The sequence below is a fragment of the Prinia subflava genome, chromosome Z (genome assembly GCF_021018805.1).
Source record: "Prinia subflava isolate CZ2003 ecotype Zambia chromosome Z, Cam_Psub_1.2, whole genome shotgun sequence".
Lineage (NCBI taxonomy): Eukaryota > Metazoa > Chordata > Aves > Passeriformes > Cisticolidae > Prinia > Prinia subflava.
Window position 1 is genome coordinate 82,625,577 of NC_086283.1, and position 22,859 is coordinate 82,648,435.

The 22,859-nt window shown below is 42.4% G+C and overlaps 1 protein-coding gene across 3 annotated transcripts in view; it reads left to right on the top strand.

Moving 5' to 3' along the window:
- The window catches only part of UNC13B (unc-13 homolog B), a 207,018-nt gene that overhangs the window by 141,356 nt on the left and 42,803 nt on the right, over positions 1–22,859 (top strand). For all 3 annotated transcript variants that reach the window (XM_063421947.1, XM_063421948.1, XM_063421949.1), the window contains 9 exons: positions 5,149–5,318; positions 6,189–6,304; positions 8,132–8,295; positions 10,292–10,442; positions 11,433–11,501; positions 13,774–13,863; positions 15,376–15,510; positions 16,309–16,442; positions 17,356–17,441. In XM_063421947.1, the coding sequence (XP_063278017.1) occupies positions 5,149–5,318; positions 6,189–6,304; positions 8,132–8,295; positions 10,292–10,442; positions 11,433–11,501; positions 13,774–13,863; positions 15,376–15,510; positions 16,309–16,442; positions 17,356–17,441 (1,115 nt within the window). The remainder of the gene's footprint in view (positions 1–5,148; positions 5,319–6,188; positions 6,305–8,131; positions 8,296–10,291; positions 10,443–11,432; positions 11,502–13,773; positions 13,864–15,375; positions 15,511–16,308; positions 16,443–17,355; positions 17,442–22,859) is intronic.

Below are 22,859 nucleotides of genomic sequence, written 5' to 3' on the forward strand. Positions count from 1 at the left end.
GCACTTTCTTTTCCTTCCTTCCTTCCTTCCTTCCTTCCTTCCTTCCTTCCTTCCTTCCTTCCTTCCTTCCTTCCTTCCTTCCTTCCTTCCTTCCTTCCTTCCTTCCTTCCTTCCTGCCTTCCTTCCTGCCTTCCTGCCTTCCTGCCTTCCTGCCTTCCTGCCTTCCTGCCTTCCTGCCTTCCTTCCTGCCTGCCTTCCTGCCTTCCTGCCTTCCTGCCTTCCTGCCTTCCTTCCTGCCTTCCTTCCTGCCTTCCTTCCTGCCTTCCTGCCTTCCTTCCTGCCTTCCTGCCTTCCTGCCTTCCTGCCTTCCTGCCTTCCTTCCTGCCTTCCTTCCTTCCTGCCTTCCTGCCTGCCTTCCTTCCTGCCTGCCTTCCTGCCTGCCTTCCTGCCTGCCTTCCTGCCTGCCTTCCTTCCTTCCTTCCTGCCTGCCTTCCTTCCTGCCTTCCTTCCTTCCTTCCTGCCTTCCTTCCTGCCTTCCTTCCTGCCTTCCTTCCTTCCTTCCTTCCTTCCTTCCTTCCTTCCTTCCTTCCTTCCTTCCTGCCTTCCTTCCTGCCTTCCTGCCTTCCTGCCTTCCTGCCTTCCTGCCTTCCTGCCTTCCTGCCTTCCTTCCTGCCTGCCTTCCTGCCTTCCTGCCTTCCTGCCTTCCTGCCTTCCTTCCTGCCTTCCTTCCTGCCTTCCTTCCTGCCTTCCTGCCTTCCTTCCTGCCTTCCTGCCTTCCTGCCTTCCTGCCTTCCTGCCTTCCTTCCTGCCTTCCTTCCTTCCTGCCTTCCTGCCTGCCTTCCTGCCTGCCTTCCTGCCTTCCTGCCTTCCTGCCTGCCTTCCTGCCTGCCTTCCTGCCTGCCTTCCTTCCTGCCTGCCTTCCTTCCTTCCTGCCTTCCTTCCTTCCTGCCTTCCTTCCTTCCTTCCTGCCTGCCTTCCTGCCTTCCTGCCTTTCTTCCTGCATGCCTTCCTGCCTTCCTTCCTGCCTTCCTGCCTTCCTTCCTTCCTTCCTTCCTTCCTTCCTTCCTTCCTTCCTTCCTTCCTTCCTTCCTTCCTTCCTTCCTTCCTTCCTTCCTTCCTGCCTTCCTGCCTTCCTGCCTGCCTTCCTTCCTGCCTTCCTGCCTTCCTGCCTTCCTGCCTTCCTGCCTTCCTTCCTGCCTTCCTTCCTGCCTGCCTTCCTTCCTGCCTTCCTTCCTTCCTGCCTTCCTTCCTTCCTGCCTTCCTTCCTGCCTTCCTGCCTGCCTTCCTGCCTGCCTTCCTGCCTGCCTTCCTTCCTGCCTTCCTGCCTTCCTGCCTTCCTGCCTTCCTGCCTTCCTGCCTTCTGCGCCTTCCTTCCTTCCACGCCTTCCTTCCTTCCACGCCTTCCTTCCTCCCTCCCTCCCTCCTTCCCTCTCTCTTTCTTCCTTTCTCTCTCTCTCTCTCATTTTCTCTGCCATTGTATGAAATGTCCCCTGTGCTGGACTGTGGAATTTTACAGGCCCTTCTTGAGAAAGGTCAGCAGAAAGGAAACTGCTCACAGAATATGGACACACGGGCGTTCACTAGACTCTTTGAATGATAAATATTTTTGTTTCAATACAAAAATTACAATAAAACCACTCAGTTCTGGGCTTGACTGGCCTATGTTAAAATTTGCAAATTGTTGCTTTCTCTGGTCCTTTACTTTTTCTTGTCTGTTCTTGCTTAAATCTATGTGTTGTGTTTTGTCTTTATTAGCCTGTCAGGGTAAAATTAGCAAATTCAGCACAAATGTTGTTGGGGTTTTTGTTTTGAAGAATGAGTCACTGGTTCAGAAGTATTGTTCTGGCCATTTTTGGACACCACTTCTTTTTCTTTCTGTCCACATTTTGAAGGAGATGAGGCACAGGACCTGTCCCAGACCCCTGGCATCATCCAAGCCCATCTGGCCCAGCCTTTACAGATGGGCAAAGATCTCAGAACTAAGAATCACTTCCTACAATTTTTTTCAGTAGTTAGAGCTAGATTAGAAGGATACAAATTGCTAACTTCATTGTGGGAGGAACTACAGTGTAAATTCAACAGTTGCTTGTTCTGTTTAGCCACCAGTGTACTAATTACTGTGTGTGTGTGGGCATGTCACTGTGTGAGCAGACCAGAATTAACCACAGCTTCGTGTGCTCTCGTGCTTCCCCTCAGCTGGGCATGGGAAGAGACCCAAATATTGACAGTGCAGGGGACGTATGTGGGTGCTGGGGCTTTGGTGCTGTGTAAGACTAAAGGGGAACGTGGCAAAATAGATGGAGGTAGAGAGTGGGATAACAAGCAAGTCAGCAGAAGCAGGCTTAGCTGCTTCCAGTGCAGCAACGACTGGCTTCAGGCAGAAAATCTTAATGGAAAAAAAAATCTGATCTTAATTTTTCTTTTAGATTTTGTATGCTGTTTTTGGAAAATTTTACTTCATTTGGTAGCTTGAAGTGTAAAAGTAAGTTCTTTTATAAAAATGGCACCACTCCAAACACTGAGACAATATGGATAAAAAAGATTTGAGCCATGTACATAGCAAACCTGGTTTCCTGTCTCCTGCTCTCTGAAACTGACCTGAAAGTATTTGGTAATTTCTTCCTTTTGGTGGGATCACAGAGTGTTTCTTTTCTCTGCATCGTCTTGGGAGCAGCTGTGAGAGCTCAGCTGTAGGAGGGTGGACAGACATATGTGTGCACACAGTGAAATCAAGCTTCATAAAAACATAGCAAGAAGTGGGGCAGGCACCTTGAGAAATGTGCCAGCTCCTGTATTAATAAGCGGGAGAGCCTCTAGCAGCAGAGCTTGTTAGCCACAGTCTTGTAGAGTCGTGCCACTGTCACAAATTGGAAGCTGTTTCTTGTTAGTTAGAAAATTCTTACCCATCAGCAAGCCCAAGTCTTCCAGGGTTCATGATTCTGTTTTGGGGTGCTCACAAAAGTGAGTTGGGTTTGACACAACCGTGTTGCTTCACCAAATTGAGGGCTGTGGTTCTACACACTTAGATATTTGATGGTAAGCCACCAGCTCAAGGCTTTCAGTTTAAGTGAGCAAGTGATAAAGCTCACTCTCTGGCATGGGACCATCACAAAGAAAGCAAGTTGAGCAGTCTCTTAAAGACAACAAAGAAAGGTGTGGTAAATTGAAGCTTTAGTAGCTCAGTAAATGCTATTGGAAGGTTTCCTGTAGAATGTTGCAGTGAGTTATGCTGCTGCCTTTGAGTGAAGGATGATAGCCAGCCACCTCAGGAGTGGGGGATGATGCGGGTGGGACTGCTTCAGTTAGATTTAGGTTTGGACAGTGAATGTTTTCCTTAAGGAAAGACCACTGGAAGCAAAGAAAGAAGACCAAAAATGGTCCTAGCCAAAGAGCTGTCAGCCAGAAGGTGATGTCTGCAGAAGTCAGGAGTTAACTTACTCATGCTTGGTAAATGTCTGTGTGCCAGTTGTGTTTTCAGGCCCTTGTGCATTTCTGAACATTTGAGCCTCTACAATACTGCCACGCTGTACACTAGTGCACCGTGTCAGGAACAAGAGGATTTCTTCTGCTTAGGCCATATTGCTGGCAGACATGGCAAAGCACTCGGATAAATTTGAGAGCTACAAAGAGCAGCAATTCCAACCATTCCCTGCTTGTGAATACTTGTCTGCATGGTTTTGTTGGGAAGACATTCTTGAAGTAAAGGAAGAGGAAGAGGAGAGTGAAGATGGGAGACAAACATTGAACCTCTTTCATTCTGAACTCTAAATACAGATTGGATTGCACAGCAAAGGCAGGGAGCAATGATGTGCTCTGCCTGTGATCTGAGCTGCATGGAATTGCCTCTAACCTTGTCCATATAATTCCCAGCTATCCCTCTCTACTGGAAAAATCAGTAGGAGCTACATGGATGTCTGTTGAATGTCCTAAATCACAATGGTGGCAGTAAGTGCCCAAATGGTTTCTTGGCAAAGAGCATGCTCATAACCAGCCACTGCCACATCCTATTGACCAGGCTTAGCAGAGCTCTTCTGACCCATTTCTTCTTTCTCCCTGTTGCTTAGCAACAGATGCAGCATGTTAATGTTAAAAAGGCTGGAAAGCAGGCCTTCAGCAGCAGTTGCCTGTTTTCATAGGTTTTATTTGCTTGAGGGTAGACATTTGTAGTGGTTATGGTGAGTAATCACCCTTGTCATGGTCTCATATGAGCATTCAAATTGCTTTATTGCATGCCCTGTAAATGAGCAGAGCTGTTGTGATACCCACTTCTGGCATCCAAGAGCCTGTTTGGATGTACAAAAGGTGTCTGAAACACCTGAAAAAGAGGGAGATCCTGTAAATCCTGTCTGTGCATTAAACTGGAGGGTGCTAATTCATCAAACAGTAAACTGCTTCTTTTGATGGAAATGTCTTTATTGATCTGCCCAGAGCACAAAGTATCAGTCTAAGCTGTGAATAATAGGCAGAATCAATTCTAGTAATTAAATACCAGTGCTGTGACTACTGTATCACACCCATTCCCCTCAGGCAGTGTGGTGTATTATCTGATTGTAAAGTCTTATGCATTGATACACTACTGCTTTGTGACTGGCTTGAGGTAAGAGATCCACCAGAGCTATTTATCCTTTGTTAGAAACCAGCACAAAGGGTGTTCATCACAGGTCTTCACTGTGCTAACCTAGAAACTGCATAAAGACAGGTAGCCCTTACAGCCTACAGCTGAACAGGAGGTCATTGATGGAGAGAGCTGTTGAAACTAGTTAGATGCTGATTGTCATTTTTGGCGGGGTGTATGCTGGCATTAACCAGCCTAGCTATCCTCAGGTTTCTGTGGGATTCACAGCAAAACCGACAGCTGTGAAGAGAATTCTCAGGTTCTGTGAGCTGCTGCTGAGAGTGAGGACAAGCAGCAGAGTCAGAGCCTTCTGGGAAGTCAGAAGTTGGTGGCTGAGGCTGGGGTAGGGTGGTTGTTAAGCATGCCTTTAGAGTGCAGTATCTGCCATGTCACAGGAGCATTTAGAGTGCACCAACAAGTTGTTTTGTGGTTCGTATCAGACACTCCGCTTTTGAATAAATGCACATTGTTGACACTTTGCTAATACATCTTTCTGATGTTGGAGTAGCAGGTCAGGAGGACTACAGAACATGTAGCAAATAAATGTTGGCTGCATTGCACACTCTTAATATTACATTTTCTCTTGTTTGCAGTGAGTGCCATAATTCCTCTGACCGGATCAAGGTGCGAGTGTGGGATGAAGATGATGACATCAAGTCTCGTGTCAAGCAGAGGCTGAAACGCGAGTCAGATGATTTCCTGGGGCAAACAATCATTGAAGTTCGCACTCTGAGCGGAGAAATGGATGTGTGGTACAACCTTGGTGAGCAGGGCCTTGGGACTGGAAATGTGTGACGTGTTGGTTTGGGAATGTTTGAGAGCACTTGGATGCATGTAGACAATTTGCAAGAAAGGGAGAAAAGGTTTACATGGTTTCAAGGGCATATGATGCTGCCACAGAGCAGCTGCAAAGCTGATCCCAGTTAAAATGGGGTGTAACATGTCAGAAGGTTGATGTTTTGTCTGTCAGCCAGTGAACAGTACAATGGGAGAAATGCTTGGAGCAAGACTCTATTCCACCTCTGCTGGAGACATGCGGTCCTGTTTTCTTTCTTTTGATATCAACACAAGCATTTTACCTGTCTGTAAGAACATCAGGTGCACTGCACTGGGCTGGCAAGTTGTTGAGACCTTTTTCAGTGACTGTTGTAGAAGGTACGAACTTCTGGTATACCTTAGATGGTGCTGAGTTGACAGGCACTGTGGACCTTTTATCTCCTAGGAGAGCCAAAATCTTTTTCCTGCAGTTCCTAGGAGTTCAGGGCTATGGTGAAGTTAGGGACAAATTCCACATCAGTCAGCCCTGTTCTCAGAAAAGAAATCTGTCCTTGGTGGTTCTAGTTCAGATGACTGAATCCAAGACCCTCTAGCACATTTGCTGGCAGAAAGGCTGTCTTATGTCTAAAAATGTACATAGTTCTAATAAGATGTGTCATATTGAGGGTGTATCATGGCAGTTGTTTTGCTGATGTCTGCTTAATACTATTCAATGTTTTGAAAGAAAAGAGAAAGTTTTCTCTGTGGTGACTCAGCCCGAGCTTCCAGCAGTTTCTTTTGCCAGTGTTGTCACCCTGAGATAGCCCTGCTCTGAACATGAACAATGCATATAACTACTGACGGTTTTGCCTTCTAGAGAAGCGAACAGATAAGTCTGCAGTGTCCGGGGCTATTCGCCTGCAAATCAGTGTGGAGATCAAAGGCGAGGAGAAAGTGGCTCCATATCATGTTCAGTACACTTGCCTTCATGAGGTAAGACGTGGGAATATCTGTTCATTCTCACTGTTGGAAAAGCAATTTTTTGACCTTTATTTCCTTGAAATTTCCCTCCCTGCCCTAGGTGAGCTTTCTTTTCCCTGCCGTGCAGGGCTGGTAACACACTGAATCATCAAACCCACATTCGTCAAGGAGGCAATGGCAGCTTTAAGCTGTCTCCCCCACACTGGGGACTGGCTGGCTCAGTCTGTCCCACTGCTGCAGCTGTCAAGCAGAGATCAGGCTTTGGTTGCACTCAGAGCCGATGATGAGTTTAAGGTGGAAAAACCTCTGAATTTCCTTGACTGATATTCGCAAAGTGAACTGTACCTTTGTCTTTCCTTAGAGGAAGCATACTAAAATGCATTATGAGTAAATTCTGATTGAGGAGGGAGTCTCTGTCTTGGACTGTTGAGTAATGCAGGTATTGGTGGTATAAATTCTGTTATGCTGCTGCAGTGGTAACAGTAATGAACAACTGCTGGGGAAGAGAAGATGAAGCTGAGGTTTCTGGATACTGACCTGTCTCAGGATGTACTGAGCTGGACAGGCAGTGCTGTAGAAGTTGGGAGAAATCCAAAGATGATTTATGAGAAGTACTAAAGGGAAAACTCTGTCTTGGAGAGATGCCCGGTCTATCTGTGTCAAAGAAAAGGCAGGCAGCAGAGTCAGTCTCAAAAGTGCCTGAATAAGGAAGAGTAGTCAGAGTCCTGTATACAAGAATATCCTGAGGTCGGTGACAGTTAAGCAAATTCATCTTACACAGAGAAGGACAGTTGTATCACAGAAAGGAGTGTTCATCTGCAGGAACGGCATGTTTGCCTAGACACTGAGCTGAATGAACTCTCTGGTGTCTTCTGGCCTTACCAAGGAGATCTCTCCAAGATAAATATGAAGCTCAGAAAATAGGCTTCTTTTAGTAGGCTGTGTTGTGTCCTTCAGTACATGTTTATTGTTTTTATTTCAGTGATGGCTACTATTCAGTAATCTGTTTTGGTTTTGTCCTTTGAACATGCGTGATCATTTGCTACTCTTTTTTTTGCAAATAGATATCTTTTAACTATCACCTTTTTTCTTTTGTGTATTCTAAAATGAAGATGATTTGCAGCAAGAATAATATAATCAAGAAAAGTAGTACTGTAGAGCAGAGTCCTCTAACTACTAATGAGATCATTAGACTTTTGCATTGCTTATGTAGGGAACCAGCTGTCTGAAAGGCTGATGAATCTGTAAGTGACATGAATTTTAGGATTACTGAGAAACCCACTGAGCTGAATGTGCAATTTCTGCATAGCAATGATAGCTGAAAACTTTTGCAGGGCTAGATAAAGTGAAACGTTATGTTGAATAATAATGCAAGTGTCTAGTTGTTAGGGGTGATCTTAAAGGTATCCTTTTCAGAAAAAGAAATCTGTTTGGACTTTTGTGTATAATAATAATTACAATGCTGATACAGAACTATAATGTCAGCTAGTTTAAATAGCTTGTCCATATGAAGGCATTTTCATTCTGAGGACAGAAATTGTGTGGGTTTCAGGAAAACTAATTAGTGTATGGTTTCAGTGCGCTGAAGCACTCTTCTACATCATTCACATTGTCTGCTGGGTAAAGTTGTAGGTATGCCTATGAAGAGTTCAGCTATGAGATTTTTTGAAGAAGAGAAGGTAAAAGCAGAAAATACAGAGTGGGCAGGAGGAAAAAGGAGGAGAACAAAGCAATTTATGTTAGTGCCACTACCTCAGCTGTTCCATGCTCTTCATGAATCTTACTTAGCAGCTTCAAGCAGCCTCACGTACAAACTTGTTCCTGTTTTTTTTTTTTCAGAACCTCTTTCACCATCTCACAGATGTACAAGGGAATGGGGTGGTGAAGATCCCTGATGCCAAAGGAGATGATGCATGGAAAGTGTATTTTGATGAAACAGCCCAAGAGATCGTGGATGAGTTTGCAATGCGTTATGGCATTGAGTCAATATACCAGGCCATGACGTAAGATGCATTTCCTGTGTTCCTTAGTGCAGCTAATTGGTGTAACTAATTGATGTAACTCTCACTGTATAACAGATGAAGTGTATTGGTAATGGAAAGCTTGACAGTGGCAGCTGCTCCTTATGGGTTTACTGTGAACGTGAAGAGATTTCCTGTCTTTGAATCAGTGGTGTCCTCAAAGTCTAGAAATTATTGTCTGCCATTTCTGTTTTGAGACTCTTGAATCTCTGTTTAAGAGCTCTTTTGTTAAAAAGGTGTTGCTCAAGGTTCCCAATGAAGATTTCTGATAATATGAGAAGGGATGAGGTTTTGTGGAAGCGTTTGTCCTATATGTCTGTTCTGGCCAAGTGTTACAGTCCTTTGAAGTGACTAATTTCCCAGGTGCTGCTGAAAGCACTTAGAGAAAGTTTGAGTAATGGGCCACTGATTTGTCCTCTTTGGCGCTAGGCTAATGCAGTTCTGTATCTTCAAAAAACCATTTCTTTGTCACTATACTTTATTTGGATTTGGGATTAGTTATTCTTCCTCTTAAAGACTAGTATTGCTATGCTTAGCTCATTCCTTATTTCACATGTAATATAAAATGTAGCAGACAAAAGCAAACTTTCTTACATTAGGAGCTGAAAGTTTTGGGTTATGGGTCCTTAGATGAGTTATGAGCTGTACTTATGTCACCTTCCAAGCAGCTTTTTATTGATTTAAGCCAAAATGTAAAAGAATTGCCAGGTTTCTCTGGAGTCTTATAGCTTATAGCAGAGCTAACTTAAAAGTTGCACTCAGCTGCTCAGGGATGTGAAAAATTTCCAAGGATGAAGGTCTACGGCCTCTCTGATTAGATCCCTACTCCTCACAACTTCTCTTCTTAAAGCTAAACAAAGTCATTTCATGTGCTTACATTTACCCAGTGCCTAAATGACCAATTGGTACATAAGTGTCATGTAACAAGCATGGTTTTAAACTTGAAGAGGTTAGCTTTGGGACAGATAAAAGGGTGAAATCTTTCACAGTGAGAGTGGTGAAACAGTGGCTGCTGGCCAGGCTAGGCATCCCAGAGAGGTGGTAGCTGTCCTGTCCCTGGAAGTGTTCAAGGTCGTGTTGAATGGAATTTTGAGCAACCTGGTATGGTTGAAGGGATCCCTGATCACCACAGAGGCTGGACTAGACAACCTTCGAAGTTCCCCTCCAATCCAAACTATTTTGTGATTCTATGAGTCTCTCAGGGAAAAAGTTACATTTGGAAAGTAGTTCCCAGATCTAATCTGGAACTCAGGGAGTATTTCTGTGTAAAAATGACCCATGTCTTCTACCTCTTGAATGAACTTTACTTGCCATCTCCCATGATACAAGACCTCTTAAGTGCTGATTTTTACTTTTTTTAGATCCAAGAGATTTTAAATTTTTTTTTAATAATTTCACAAGCCTGGATGCTCCTAGCATAGTTTTGAGATTTCCTGGAGAAGGGTTCCTTGCATTTAATGAGAGAATGAGAAGATGCAAATGAGTGTGTACACTTCTTGAAAGCTGAATGGGTTAGCCATAAGGAATCACATATCAGTGCAGCACAGAAGTACCTAGTGTGTACTCTCTCTGGACATTAATGCTTTCCAGCTGCTGCCGCCTCATGACACCTCAGAAGCTGTGTCTGCCTCAAACAGCAGCAAATTGTGTCCATTTCCTTGTGTCAGGCTTGGTTCTAGGAACTGGCATCAGGACCCAGGGTATCACTAAGTCACGTACTGTTGGCGATAAATGGTTGAGAAGCTGTTTTATGGTCTGGAAATGGCTGCAGTGAAGGGATTTCTCTTTGTTTTCAGCTGTTGTCTAGATGGCATCTTTCTGAATAAAAACTCTGAGATGCTGGAGTTCTGTAAAGAGATGAAATGTAACTTCCATCTGTTCATGGTGCCCGCCAGCAGAAGGGGTCTGTTAAAGGGATAAAGTCAAGTCCTGCTGCACAAAAGAGACCAGAATGACTTACATCACTGTCCTTTTGCAGGCATTTTGCATGTCTCTCCTCTAAATACATGTGCCCAGGCGTGCCAGCTGTGATGAGCACCTTACTTGCCAATATCAATGCTTATTATGCACACACCACTGCCTCCACAAATGTATCTGCTTCGGACCGCTTTGCAGCCTCCAATTTTGGGGTAGGTTTGTGTGTTTGGTCATGTTGCAATTGGACTTCTTTAATTTGCCTGCAGTGCTTCCACCCTTCAGTAAGTAACTTGTTCTGTTTAAGGAACATTAAATTTATGAGGAGTTGGAAGCAGGGGAACTCTTTTACACCAAAGAGCATGGGTTTATTGCCTTCATCATCACACATTTCAGATATCAATCAATGTCATGCATCATGATGTTTATTCTTTGTGTTCACATTGCAGTGGAGCACAGATGGTATGGAATGAGCAAACAATACTAACCCTGCATGTTAGTGCTTTTGGTGAAATATACTGTGTGATCTGGTAATTTCAGAACCTCGTTTTTAAAAGCAGCAACTGCTTTAAGAAAAAAAAGCACCACCACAAAAGAAGTCTATCCCCTTAATGGTGAAAATGTTTGTATATAGCTTGTGGTGGAGTTGAGCATGCTGGAAAAGTATTTGGAAAAGCTCATGCTTCCTATCAGATTGAGAATTCATTAATAGATGGAGCAAGTGTTCACAATGCCGAATCAGAATTCAGTGGAGAGACCTGACCTCAAGAAGTTATGTCACAAGAACCCTGTAGTATTTGTTCCTCATCTAGATAAGATCACAGAGCTGTATCATTGCTCTGAATTAGACCCTTTTCTGCCTGTAATTTATTCACCTCTGAGTAAGTATTTTCTCTCAAATACATGTTTGGTGTAAATTGCAGATAGAAAGTCAGAATGGTTTCTCTTCTGCTTCTACTTCAGAGTGATAATGGAGTGTTTTTTCTTGTGATTCTGATGTTTCACAGACTTCAGAAACAATTGCAGTTTAAAAGTAAATCCGAGAATTGAAAGAAAATAGTGTTTGCAGAATGCCATGTATCCATACTACCTTCTCCTGCTCTCATGAGATCTAATACTGATTAGCTGATACCTTGCTGCTTACTCTGAACATGGCTTGGACAGTGCTGATATATGAATGTTTATTGGTGTTTTGTGCTCAACAGAAAGAACGGTTTGTGAAACTTCTGGATCAGCTTCATAATTCGCTTCGGATTGATCTCTCAATGTACAGGGTGAGTGGAAATAAACAGAATCCTTTCAGGTATTCTGGTGAGCAGAGGGGACACACACTATTTCGATTTATCTTACATTTCTAACTTCTTGCATAGTTTGCGTCTTAAGGAATTGTCATGACAAGCTTGTTGCTCAAATGTACTGTACTGTTCTGTTTTTTTCCTCATGGATAGAACTTAGACCTTGTTTTTTTCTTGCATTTCACTTTCCTCAAGAGTTCTGAAATAATTTGAGCATTGTGAACTGTGCTCATCTCTGATACTTTCCCAGAAGTTTCCAATCCAAATCGGATTGGATTAAATAATTTTAATTACTCTTATCAGCTACTTATCAGATATCATATAAAAGGGAGAATAGACTTGTTCTCCCCTACTATGACAGAAATATTTTAGAGCACCATGTTGTCACTTATTTTAGGTTTGACAAACAAATCATGATGTATGGTCAGGTTGGATATTCCCCACTTCAGCAGATTGTGAAGAGATGAGTTTCAGTTGTTGGCATTAGTCCAAAAGGCTTCATAAACCCTCCACTTTCTTTCTTTGCTACTCCTTAGTCAATATTGTCTTATCATGTGACTTGGCTAATTTCTTTCCCTTAAATTCCTTGCTATATTCAGTGACTAATGAATAATATAATATAATATAATGCTATATATCAGTGACTAATTCATCGAAATTTTGAAAATGGTGGCAAAATGTGAGCTTTGATTTTGTTTAGTTATCCACTTCTGATTTTAGCATTTACTTGAAACATAGGAAAACATATAGAAGAGAAAAACATGAGGAGATTAAGAGAAGTGCATTAGGAAGATAAAACAAAAAGGAAAAGGGGTGAGGTGTAAAAGAAGATAAAAGGAATATTGTTTGAAGAGCTATTCTAAAGCTACATTATTAGAAAGAGAAGATCTAAATAGAGCAAACTGATCCACAGAGGAGCAGAGGGAAAATTATGACCTCATGACAATAGGAATCTGTAGCAGTGCTGCCTTTTTTGTTTGCTTGCTGTTCAGTAAAAACTGCTTTTTGGTGGCTAGTGTAACTGAAATGTGCACAAACAAGTAAAATCTTACATAAAGGACCAGGAAAGATTTGTATAGTTTAAATAATTTAGGTGTAATCTAATTGCCATTATAGTTAGAGAAATGGCTGAAGCATTATGGGAGCTTTTAGTAATTATTTTAAGACCCCTGAAGGGCAGGTTAACGTCTGAAAGAAAAGGTGTTAGTTTGCAGCTATCGAGACAGGAGATGGCAGTTAATATTCATCAAATGGTTTGTATTTAGATCTTGACCCATAGAAGTCTTTGATTTTGATAAATACCCTGAGTTCCACAGAGTCCATGTGTGGACAGCTTAACTCTAAAAAGAGAGTAATCACAGAAGGACCATGTACAAAGGAGTGCAAAGAGCATCAAATTGCCTGCAGGGGTTACCTGAACTGCAGTAATACTCAATTACTACTGTCAAGAGACAGCATATTTTTCTGCAAGTCCTCAGTAAAAAGTGAAAACTGTTCCCCTCTGACCTTTCCACCTTCATATCTAATAATTTTAGAACATGCAGATGTGAAGAGAGTATGTGAAGAGAAGGTTTCCCCTGCTGTTTTAGTTGCAGCAAAACCAATCACATCAGCTTGAATGTAAGAACATGCTGAGGAACATGAATGCTGTTAAAGGACACAAGTCCACAGCAGACAGTGGGAATGTAGGAAAGGGCCTGAGGTCAGAAAGGGAAGACTTTTGTGCAAAAAGCAAAGCTAGCTGCATTCAGCATATATATTTACATATGGCATCTCACAGGGCTCTGGCTTGTTCCAGTACCATCTTATGGGAACAGTGCTAATTTTTCCTTCTTGGTCTTGTTTATTTCTCTGGAGTGGTGTTGAATACACCACACCTCTTGGCATCTCAGAAGAGAAGCCAAAATAACTGAGCATTGAGTGCAGAAAGGAAAGAGCTCACATAACCTCAGGCAAAAGGCCAGGGCTGCCAGTGGTGAGGCTGTTCCCAGCCAAGGAGACGGTTCCTGCCACTGAGGGCTGTCAGTCTCCTGGCATCCACAGACTTCACATTTATATGAGAAGCTATTTAATTAAGCAAACAGATAAGCTTCTGCAGCAAAAAGGCCTTATTTATTGAGCATTGTTTTGACTGGTACAAGCTTCTTGAGCAGGAAATGTTTCCAAGACAGTTTCCTTATTTAGCACATGCTTGAAGCCTTGCATGGATCTGACTGTGCTTTCCAACAGGATTTCCCTTTTCTGTCAACAGAATAACTTTCCAGCCAGCAGCCGTGAACGGCTGCAGGACCTGAAGTCTACAGTGGATTTGCTGACCAGCATCACGTTTTTCAGGATGAAGGTAGGGATATGGGTGAAGATGGAAATGGCATCTCTGGAGTTTTTTTTCCCTCAGAAGTTGATTTCCCATTTTCAAACCATTATTTCATGTTGTTATGCTTTAGACCTTAATGGAAATGGAAATCATCTGCTGACCATTTATAAACATCCATATTTTGTCTTTATTTCCCTGTATTTTGCATTATGAAGATATAAATTGCTTTTCCCCTATTATTCTTCAGTCATCTTCAGTCATAAAGATGGCACAACCCTCTCCCACCCTCTTGCAAAAAAAAAAAACCCAAAAAGCCATAAACAAAAAACAAAAACAAACAAACAAAAAACCCACAAAAAAAAACCACAAAAGAAAAAAGAGGAGGAGGAAGAATAAAGGAAATTGTCTAGTTTTAGGAAGATAATTTGCTTTTTTAATAACATTAGGAAGGTTTTTCACTATCTAGTAAATATTTTAGAGTTTCTCTTGTGGAGGATGAGATACTAAAATGGGATAATATCTCTCAGCAGAGATCCAGGAGAGTTGTTACGAATACTAATGTGCTGGTTTTGTAGTTAAGTTTATTGTCCTAGCAATGTGTAATGAGATTATTTTATATTCTTGATTTTAGGCTTCTAAACTTTTTTAAAAGATTACAACCTAATATTTTTGGTTAGTGTATGTCACTTAAAAATTTCTATCTTACCAAAAACAAAGCAAGTTTAATTTGAGCTACTTCAGGAAGTGCTTAAAATTTTATTCCTAAACCGTAGTGTAAATGATGATTTATTTAAGAGTATTCATTCAACCAGTCTGTCTGTGTTGGAAGCTTGATTTATAGAAATATTCCAATAAGTTTAGAGATACTGAAAATATAAAAATTGTCAGGTTATAGTTTCGTTTGCAGGGTGATGATTGCCTGTCTGTTTAGTGTAAAGTACCCTCCCGCAGCATTTTTCTAAAATAATGTAACAATGAAATAATGAAAACAGCTGCTGTTGCAAGAGGAGAAGGCCTATCGGTTGGCATGCCCCTAAGGGTTCTGGTTGCTTTAAAGTTCAATAAAACTTGTGATGAAAGGTGTACTTAAATACTTTTGTATTTAAAGGCAGAGGAGTGGTCTTCAGTAAGACTTTCCAGATCAGATGTAAACTGCTCTGCTGGTCTGTTACACATTCTTCCAGTGCTGGGGAAGATTGCCTGCAGGCTTTGTAACAAAAATAAATTCCTATAAATTCAGCATTAGAAGAAATTGTGTGTTTGGCTCAGATTATACACATATCAAGCCACATGATCTGTCTGTTCTGGGGAATCTTCCTAGGCACATCAGAATCTCTTTTAAGCTTCAAATGGTCCTGTGGGGAGATACATGTTGTCACTGCTTTTTTATGCCAGGGGAGACTGCCCCATTTGTGGTTTCAGGTCACAAGTTGCTGAAAGCAGATCCACCAAGCCCTGAGTGTTTTCCAAAACGGTGATGCGTCCTTTCTCTGATTTATGAACCATGCTCTGTTTGACTGCCTTTGTTGCCCTTGCCAGGTCCAAGAGCTGCAGAGTCCACCCCGAGCCAGCCAGGTGGTGAAAGACTGTGTAAAAGCTTGCCTCAACTCCACCTATGAGTACATTTTCAACAACTGTCATGAGCTGTACAGTCGGGAGTACCAGACAGATCCTGTGAGTAGCTGATAAGCAGGCAGAAATCCAAGTTTTCTGATTTTCTTAAGATAAAAACAAGAATACTAATTGATACAAAAAGCCAGCACAAACAAAATTGCGTGACTTGTTATCTTCCAAATGCACAAAATTTGTAATCAATTAATGAGCACTAATTAGTAAGGGATGTATGGTAATTGTTTTACACTAACTAATTGTGATGTGTTTTGCCAGCCTCAGCAGTTATTTGTGAAGGGAAGGTTTCATGTAGCTTTGAGTGAGCAAAAGCCAATTACAGCAAATGTAGGCTGATGAAGGAAACTTTTATTAGCATATGTAAACCTCAAGCAGTGAGATTTTGCCTTGTTTCCAGGCACCCAGTATCCTGCACTGGGTTTAGGAGGTGACTCTAGACACAAACTCTTCTCAAATGCGTGAGAGCTCCACTGGCCTCTCTGTAGTTGACACACAACATGTCAACGGGTATAATCACCAACCAGGTGCCTAAAGAGAAAGTATTTGGAATTGGCTTAGGGCAAGTAATGTCTCAGCAGGTCTTCTGGAGCCTGGCCTGCTCCTGCTGTGGTAGGTGACAAAACAGGGATTAGTTGGGTTTGAGGCCACCAGTTGGCAGCATGGTTTGACATGTTACTGTGTTTTGCATTAGATGAGACAAGTTGCCAGCAGTCATTAATAATTTTAAGCTCTTTGGAAGAAAGGGTCCACAGCTGTGCTTAGAGTTTGCATGGTGATCTGCATTTGCCAGCTTTTTCTTTGCCCTTACATTTTATGCTGGTTTTCCAATGGTTTCCTTCTCAGAACAAAACTCAGGACCTTCCTGTCGAGGAACAGGGCCCCAGTATCAGAAACCTTGATTTCTGGCCCAAGCTCATCACTTTGATAGTTTCCATCATAGAAGAGGACAAGAATTCTTATACCCCAGTCCTGAATCAGTAAGAATCCTCCGTGTCATGTATGGCTAATGCTAGTCTGTGTGTGCTCTGCTTTATTTGTTAAACTGCTTTCTATCTCTTCTGTCACTTGTGCATTTATAGAAGTACTTATCTTGTCTGTCTGTCTTTCTGTCTTATCTGTCTCTGTCTATATAAATAACTTTTTGATTGGGATGGAAGAGTTTCAAAAGGTTCAGTTACGATGGCGTTCGAGCACAAACACCCTGATTATTACAATCCTGAACTCAGGGAGGCACCTGAAACTGGGGTGAGAGTTCTTTTGGTTTTTTCTGATGTTGAGCTGTTCAGGGGTGCACATTAATGCACACAGTAGTACTGTGGTGCCTTACACTGTGGTTTAGGAACATGGTGTTCAGTGCAGCACTGGGAGATTGCATTGGGTAGAGTTTGCATAGAAATGGAAAGGACCCTGAAATGGGTCTGTTTGGCTGGTGGATACCCCTCCTGCAGTCCCACAGGGCAGAAAGAGACAGAGGTCCTATAATGCATTACACACAAAGACCTGTATTATGCTCTAATCATCATTGATCTAACATGATTAGCAGTCACCTGTCAGCCTAGTAACTCTCAAAAAGCAGAAAGAAAAAATATGGACAAGGAAGTGGGAAAAGGTGCAAGGGCAATGAGATCACATTCCCAGAATGACTCTGTGCACCTCTTCTAGGAAAGACCTGCAGAACCTGTCTTTTTGAATTAAAATAATTTTTTTGGTTCACTTAATCTGTGCCACAGAGTCCAGTCCATGATCTCTAATTTTCTCCTGGTCCTCTATGTAGGGTGAAGGAAGCATCTGTAATGTTGAGCTTTTCAGTTTGTAGCATAGCTCAGAGCTAAATAAAGAAGAGCCCTTTGCTTTGACACATGCCAAAGCCTTTTCCAAATGTCCCCTCAGGTTTCCTCAGGAGCTTGCAGTTGGGAAGATCAGCGCAGAGGTGATGTGGAGTCTTTTTGCCCAGGATATGAAATATGCCATGGAAGGTAAGAGAATGTCTTACTGCTGTTAGCTGACTTGTTGCTGGTCTTTTGTTTTCCATCCATTTGGTGAAAATGAGGCTTAAGCTCCTGAGGAGCACCACTGATTGGAGCAGGGGTTTCTAGTGGTTCATTTGTTTGTGCACAGCTGGTTTATGGGTCAGAACTGAGGCTGAGATCTGCGTGAGCTGTAGACCTCTATGTCAGGCTGTGTTGCAAGCTGTTTATTGATATCCCAGCTGGTTTGAAATCAGAAGCTCCCTTTGGCCTAGAAGTTACAATGATTTGGATCAGCAGCTAGCAGCAGCTTCATCTTCCATTGTACTGTGGTAGAAAGGGTTGGAAAAGTTGGTGGTCTCTGGGTTGTGCCATGACTCTAGTTCCCTGGATAATACAGCATAGGTTGTCTAAGCCGTTTGCAGAAAGATGCTGTTAGAACAATTCCTGTTGCAGACATCTTCATTTTGAATTAGTCTTTGCATAATTCCACCTCCTAGTAAGGAAGAAATTTTACTGTTTCTGAAAATGAGTTAGACACGCAAAACGCAGCAAACGTCCAGAAAGAAATTCTTCTGCCTGCAGTATTTTTCTGATGGTTGGTTTCTGATCTTGATTTTAGTTCTATTGATTTTCACAATCTCACCAACTTTTCACAAGTTTTAGAGGGCATCCAGCTCCCACAGTCTCTGCAGGGTTGGGCTTTATGGTAATTCATAAGGTGAGACTGTGATAAAACAGAAATGCTAGTGCTGTCTGTGGCATGCTAGCTGTATTTATATTCCAAACCCAAGTCAAGCTACTGCGTTTAGCCACTCACAAAATTTTGCTCAGTCCACTTGTCTTCACTTTTATCTGAACTCACTTACAGGAGTGACAGCCAGTTAGACTCTTCAGATTGCTAGAAACAAAATGTTGCCAGTAAGAGAGCTGCCTGCATTTTATTTTCTTTGGAAATAATCTGTGGGGTTGCTCTGTAGATGAAAAAGATTGACTCCATTTATTTTATTAATCTCTGTCAGTGCAACAGATGTAGAGAGTGTGCTGTGGGGTGGCTCTTTGCCAGGTATATGCTTGAATCTGACAGGCTGCAGTGCTGGATGAAATGTTCTCAATTCTGTGTTAGGAGCTTTTTATATATGCTTGTACCCCACAGTGCCTTTGTCTTACGAGGTCAGCCTCATGTAAGAACAGACACTGGGAAGAAGGACTATGACCTACTAACTATGTTGAAGAGTCTCTTCTATTGACTGTCACTGCTTGCTCGTGTATTAGAAATAAGGCAGTGGTGATAATTTCATGTATTCTTTCCCTGGAAATTAACTGTTTGCTCCTGCAAACCATTTTAGCTCCCCTTTCAATTTTGTCCTTATTTATGTAGGAGGGATGGAGCACCTCCTGTGAAGAAAGACTGAGAGAATTGTGTTTGTTCAGCCTTCAGGGTAACCTAACTGGGGTACCTGAAGGGAGCCTACAGGAACAATGGAAAGGGGCTTTTTACAAGAGTGTATAGTGACAGGACAAGGGGAAGTGACTTCAATCTGAAAGAGAATAGTTTGAAATTAGATACTAGGAAAAAATTCTTCCCTGTGAGGGTGGTGAGGCACTGGCACAGGTTGCCCAGACAGGATGGTTTTTCCCCATCCCTGGCAGTGTTCAAGGCCAGGTTGCATGAGGCTTGCAGAAACCTGGTCTAGTGGAAGGTGTCCCTGCCCGTGGCAGGGGGGTTGAAATGAGATGATCTTTACAGTCCCTTCCAACCCAAGCCAAAGATGGTTCTTTCTGCTCTTGTGTGCTCTCCAATTTTCTTTCCTATATTGTAAAAGCACCCTATCTTCCTCCTTTATCTGCAGCAGTGAGAATTGCACATCTCCAGGTCTAGTTGCTCACCTTCCTAAGACTCCCTTTCCCTTTTGCATCCAAAATGCAGCTGTAAAAAGGTTACAGATTGCGTGACTGTCACAGGGGACATGAATTTTTAAAATTTTTTTTCTTTTCTTTTTTTAATTTGGTTGCCAGTGCCCAGATTAGTTTGGTCTCCCAGGTTTTCTCTGTTCATGTCTCATTCCATGTCCCCACTGATGACTCTGAGCTTATTTTACCTTTTCCTAGCATCCTTCTAGTCACTTGTGAGCTTCTTAAGACAAGCATTGGTATGACCCATGAGTTGCTCAGTGCATAGTAAATACTTACTGAAAAGAGCATCCCTCTTGAAAATATTTATTGGTGACGAAAGTTGATACAAATGTAGCTGGTGGACAGAGATTTTGCATTTTCAACAAAAATTTTAAAACTGCATGGTAATTTATTTGTAGTCTAATTGTTCAAGTTCTGCAGAAGGGTTGACCAGTGATAAAGTCTCTGTTAGGATGTGTCTCTTCCAAATATATGTTCAAGAAATGCTTAGGGTGCAGAATTCTATTTGAGGCAAGTGTGATTCCTCACAGTGCTTTGCTCTCCAGAAACTTGTGAAGATAACCTTTAGAACGAGCTCTACAATAATTCAATTACAGACCTTACTACATATATGTTTTAGATACAGATGATTGCATTAGCTCACTGCATTTTTTTTTAAACTAGAGAAAAAGGGATTAAAAGAAACTGATTAAATGATGAGTAGGATGATAATTAGATTTGCCAGCCTCAGCTCTTGGCTCTGTCATTTCTCAGGTTCAGTTGCTGGTTTTCCTACAGTTAACCTGCACCAAGAGTTTCATATTCCTTTTCTCAGTTTGCGGCATAAGCTCTGCATATGTTTCTTATCTGCTCTGAGATAAGGAGTTCTCTGCAACAAAAGCTGATCTATTTTTTGGAGATATGTGCACCTGAGCACGGAGTATAATACTTGCTCCTAATTTTCTTCCTGGTGTTTTCCCCTATGTTCTTTTCCTAAGTTCTGGATAACATGAGCTCATTCACCTCACCAAGTGGTAAGTTCATGCTTCTTGATGGAGCTCATAGCTGTGAGTAGACAAAGACTTCCATCTGTTACCCATAGTTTTAGCACTTTGGTTGTAGTGTTTAACACTAGCTTTAGTGTTCTACGGTTTTTATGCCAGCAATAAACAGACCTGCAAAGAGGACTTGAAAGACCAAAGTGCTGCTGTAGAAATGGAGGGCATGTGTTGTAAGGAGACTTTTGGACTAGAAAGAGTTCAGACCTGGCTGCTTGAAACTGCTCCCTCCCACCCTCCAGCCTGATGCTTCCACACTGCTCTCCCAAGCTGAGACTTGGGAGGCTTAAGTGGGAGATGGCTTCTCTGAGCTGGAAAGCAGTGCCTGCCTGCCTGAGTTGTTTTTCTTTTTCCCCATTTGTGCCTCTCCCAGCTGGAGTTTACCCCCATAAGCACCATGCAGCTTGTGCAGTGCAATGCATAAATCCTAGTTTATATCTAGAATGTTAAGGGCTTTGGATCCAGAATTTGTGCCAGCCTTTGGATGCCACAGCAGTGTGTCCTTTGGGCACCTTCTGAAGAACTAGATTGCTATTGTGTGCGATGTTGAATCATAAAAATGAAACACCTATTCTCTGTGCAGCAGGTAGCAGTAGTCAAATCAGCAGCTGGTGGCAGTAGTCACGCCAGCAGTGTGTTTGTTGGATCTTACAGCTTTGGCTGTCCAAAGGAGACCCAGTGTCTGAGATGCAGTGTCTGCGACACAGCAGAAGCTCCAGGATCTACCCCACTTGTTTTCTGTCTCCCCCAAAGCAGTGACTATTCAAAAGCATCATACACAGCAGAGCCAGCATTTCCTTTTTTGCTGGGTCTTTGAGAAGAGTCCCTTGTTCTCCATCAGCCCAAGAGGAAAACAGGTCAGATACACATGTCCCAGATTTGGTCAGCAGGCTCATATACCCTGGAGTCACTGTAGGGTAGAGGATGATTTTCCAAACCATACTTCTGCACCTGGGTTGGCTGCACCCTGGGACACTGCCTGGTGCTCAAGCAGCTGGATAGCCTCTCTTTTAAGCACATTAACTGCAGTGAGTTTTCTCACTGTCCTCCCTGAAACCTTTGTTGCCCAGAAAGCACAAACACCCTGAGCAAAGAGGCTTCTGCTCTTCCTTTGCTAGGAACACCTTAAAAGACAGTAATAGAAATCAACATTATCCTTGACAACAACATTTCATCTTCGTTTGGACACATCAGTATTAGGAGAGCTGCAAATTGGAAACATCTCTGATAGACAAAGAGACTGAGTAGACTTGGCAGGCAGGATTGAAATAAGTCATTCTGCCATTTTCTCACTTCTAATAAGGAAAAGGGGATCAGAGGCACACACAGATGCCAGCTATCTAGTGTTGACACTTCAACAGCCCTGGTACCTAGTAAAGATTCTTTACAGAAATTTGGCATTATTTGTTGGAAGTTAACTTGTGAAAAATGGGCTTACAATCAAGAAAAAAAAAAAATCTGCGATTGAAGAGTGTGGTCCTGTTCTCTGCCTGAAAAGGCGAACTGGACATAATACTACAAAGTGTGCTGCTAGGCATCAGTTCTCCATTAATGCCTTGGTGACTCCAAAAGCTTTTCTCAGTAGGAGGCTGTTTGCAGCTGAAATCTGGTGAGGAAATGTGGGAGACTTAGAGAACTCCATGGGCTTTTCAGGATAAAATACAGCAGTTGCTGCACAGTATCTGTGTGCTGTTCTGCTGCTGCTGCTAAGCTCTTTAAAAGCCAGCAGGTTATAAAGCAGAACAGAAATGTTCTAAGACTGATGGTTGCCAGGATCTTAATTTTACTTTTTCTAAAATGGGTTTTAAATGTATGCCTCTGACTGATGTGTTTTTATGTTAACTTCAGGTGGTTTTAAACATTTCCACTTAAAAAGAAAGCAACTGATCAAAACTGCGTGGGGTCCACTGAAGGGGCAAGGGCAGATGATGCAAGCTGGGGATGAGGGGATTTGGGTCTTTGTTCGCTTTCTTTGTTCTCCAGAACGTTTGAGCTGTTCATTCTTGTCTTTCTCTGTCACAAGCCCCTCCTTTCTTTCGAATACGTAAAGTTCTTTTTTATGGTGGTAAGTTTAGTTACTTTTAGTTTCCTGTGATTTATCCCTTAGTGTCAAGTGTCTCACTTAGTGCCTAGATGGCCAGGTAGTCCTAGTAGCTGTACTTGGATTTATGCTTCTGTGACTGCTTTGCATCTTCTTCTTCAGCAATGTAGAAGCATTTTAGATGTCCTAGAAAACAGGAAAAGGCTTGAATTGCTTGCTTTTTGTGCACTGTTTAATTTTGAGGAACTAAATCTGATTTAAGTCCTTTTTACATCCAAGTCAGACCTTTCCTCAGCAGGAACAGCACTTCCCATGTGCAGGAGCAGCAGCTGGCAGCAACTCACATCCGAGTTAATGAAGTTATAACTGTCCATTGGTTTCCTCACTCACAGGGAACAGAGCAGGCACAGTTATTGCTCTGTTTGTTTCCAG